We start from the raw sequence: 1,555 nt of genomic DNA on the forward strand, positions 1-1,555 counted from the left end.
GGATGTGGTTTACCAAAGACAACAATGGTCATTTAGCAGCAGACTTCACTTGCATCAGGTGGGAAAATACCCAAGGTCATAGAGACCCACCCATGGCGTTACTCATCACCTCTTAATGCTGTATATTAACCCTGGCTCATGCAAGAGGATCCTCAGTTGTTGAAGGATTTTAAAAGACTAGTCCATCCACGAAAGCAGCGAAGACCCAAAGAAGGTAATGCAAAATCTAAACTTCAAATACCTGCTCACATATAAGATGCCAACTTCATTGTTGTGTACACTAATATCTAACCAGCATTGTTGCTTAGTAATGAAATTATCTGACTGTTGCTGCATGTCAGACATGTGTTAAGCACAGGTTTGTTCATTCTTTCTTTTGGTTCAGGAAACACAGCACTAGAAACTGAACAATGGCGATTTTGAGGATCACTCTCTTTGTGATGTTTGTGACCGCAGCATTGTCAAGACCAGTAAGATTTGTAATTCTTTGACTTACTTAACATTTACATTCTTTGACTTCAGAGCATGGTGCTCTGTGCTTTGATCAACAAAGCGTATGGTGTTGTGATAGTATGCTCTTGAACATTCAATTATTGTAGTATAAGAACTTCCGATGTCACTCATAATCACTGTAGGGTGGATTGTAATGGGTACAACACTGACCAAGCTGTGTATCTTTTCTTATAGTTTGGTTTGCGCAGTCAAGAATCCTCTGAATCAGTTGAATCTACCGAGGCCATTTACGGGAGGCATTACAACCCCAGACATGACGCATCTGAGGGCAGCATGGATTCCAGTTTTGAGGACAGTTCAAACTCGGATTCAGATTCCAATTCAGATTCTGATTCTGATTCTGATTCAGACTCTGATTCAGATTCCTCAGAGGAGGACATGACGTCCACAAGATCACCAATCACCATAGGAACAGTGAAGACCACAAGATCACCGCTCACCACAGAATTCGTAACCACAGAACCAGCTGCAACCACCACTGTGCCAGGCACCATGGTTCCTGTGCCACCAACAACGGCAAAGGATACTACAGGCTGTGTCACTCTGGATATTACAACAACAAAACGAGGAGACAATTAAGTTATAAAACAGTAAAAAACAGTACACAGATGATTCTACACTATATTGCGTTTTGTAGCATATTTGAGGATATATTAGAAGATATTCCTGTTTGTGATCTCAGTAAATTGTATGTTGCATGTTATTTATTCTGCACGCTTTTAGATAAATGCATTGTTTGCTTGACTTGATTTATATATATATATATATATATATATATATGTGTGTGTATACATACATATATATATATATATATATACACACACACACACACACACACATACATATCTTTAGAGGCAGTATTAGAGGCATAATAAAGCCATCTTATGAAATAGAGCCTGTCTTTATCTGTTTCATGCACTCTCTGTTACCCCCTCCCTTGGTGTTTGCCACCATGGAGAGGTCATCTCCAGCCACATTTAGATTCAGTCCTAATTTAACTGACTGATATCATAGCTAAGGTGTGTAAAGATCTGGTTATAAC

General features: G+C 39.2%; 1 protein-coding gene across 1 annotated transcript; it reads left to right on the top strand.

Moving 5' to 3' along the window:
• Positions 1 to 383: 383 nt before the first annotated feature.
• Positions 384 to 1,155, top strand: LOC125288125 (suppressor protein SRP40-like). The gene is made up of 2 exons (XM_048234231.1): positions 384 to 470; positions 688 to 1,155. The coding sequence occupies exons 1-2, from the start codon at positions 411 to 413 to the stop codon at positions 1,090 to 1,092; spliced, it is 465 nt and encodes a 154-aa protein (XP_048090188.1). The 5' UTR covers positions 384 to 410; the 3' UTR covers positions 1,093 to 1,155.
• Positions 1,156 to 1,555: the final 400 nt, after the last annotated feature.

This window comes from Alosa alosa, chromosome 23 (assembly GCF_017589495.1).
Source record: "Alosa alosa isolate M-15738 ecotype Scorff River chromosome 23, AALO_Geno_1.1, whole genome shotgun sequence".
Taxonomy (NCBI): domain Eukaryota; kingdom Metazoa; phylum Chordata; class Actinopteri; order Clupeiformes; family Clupeidae; genus Alosa; species Alosa alosa.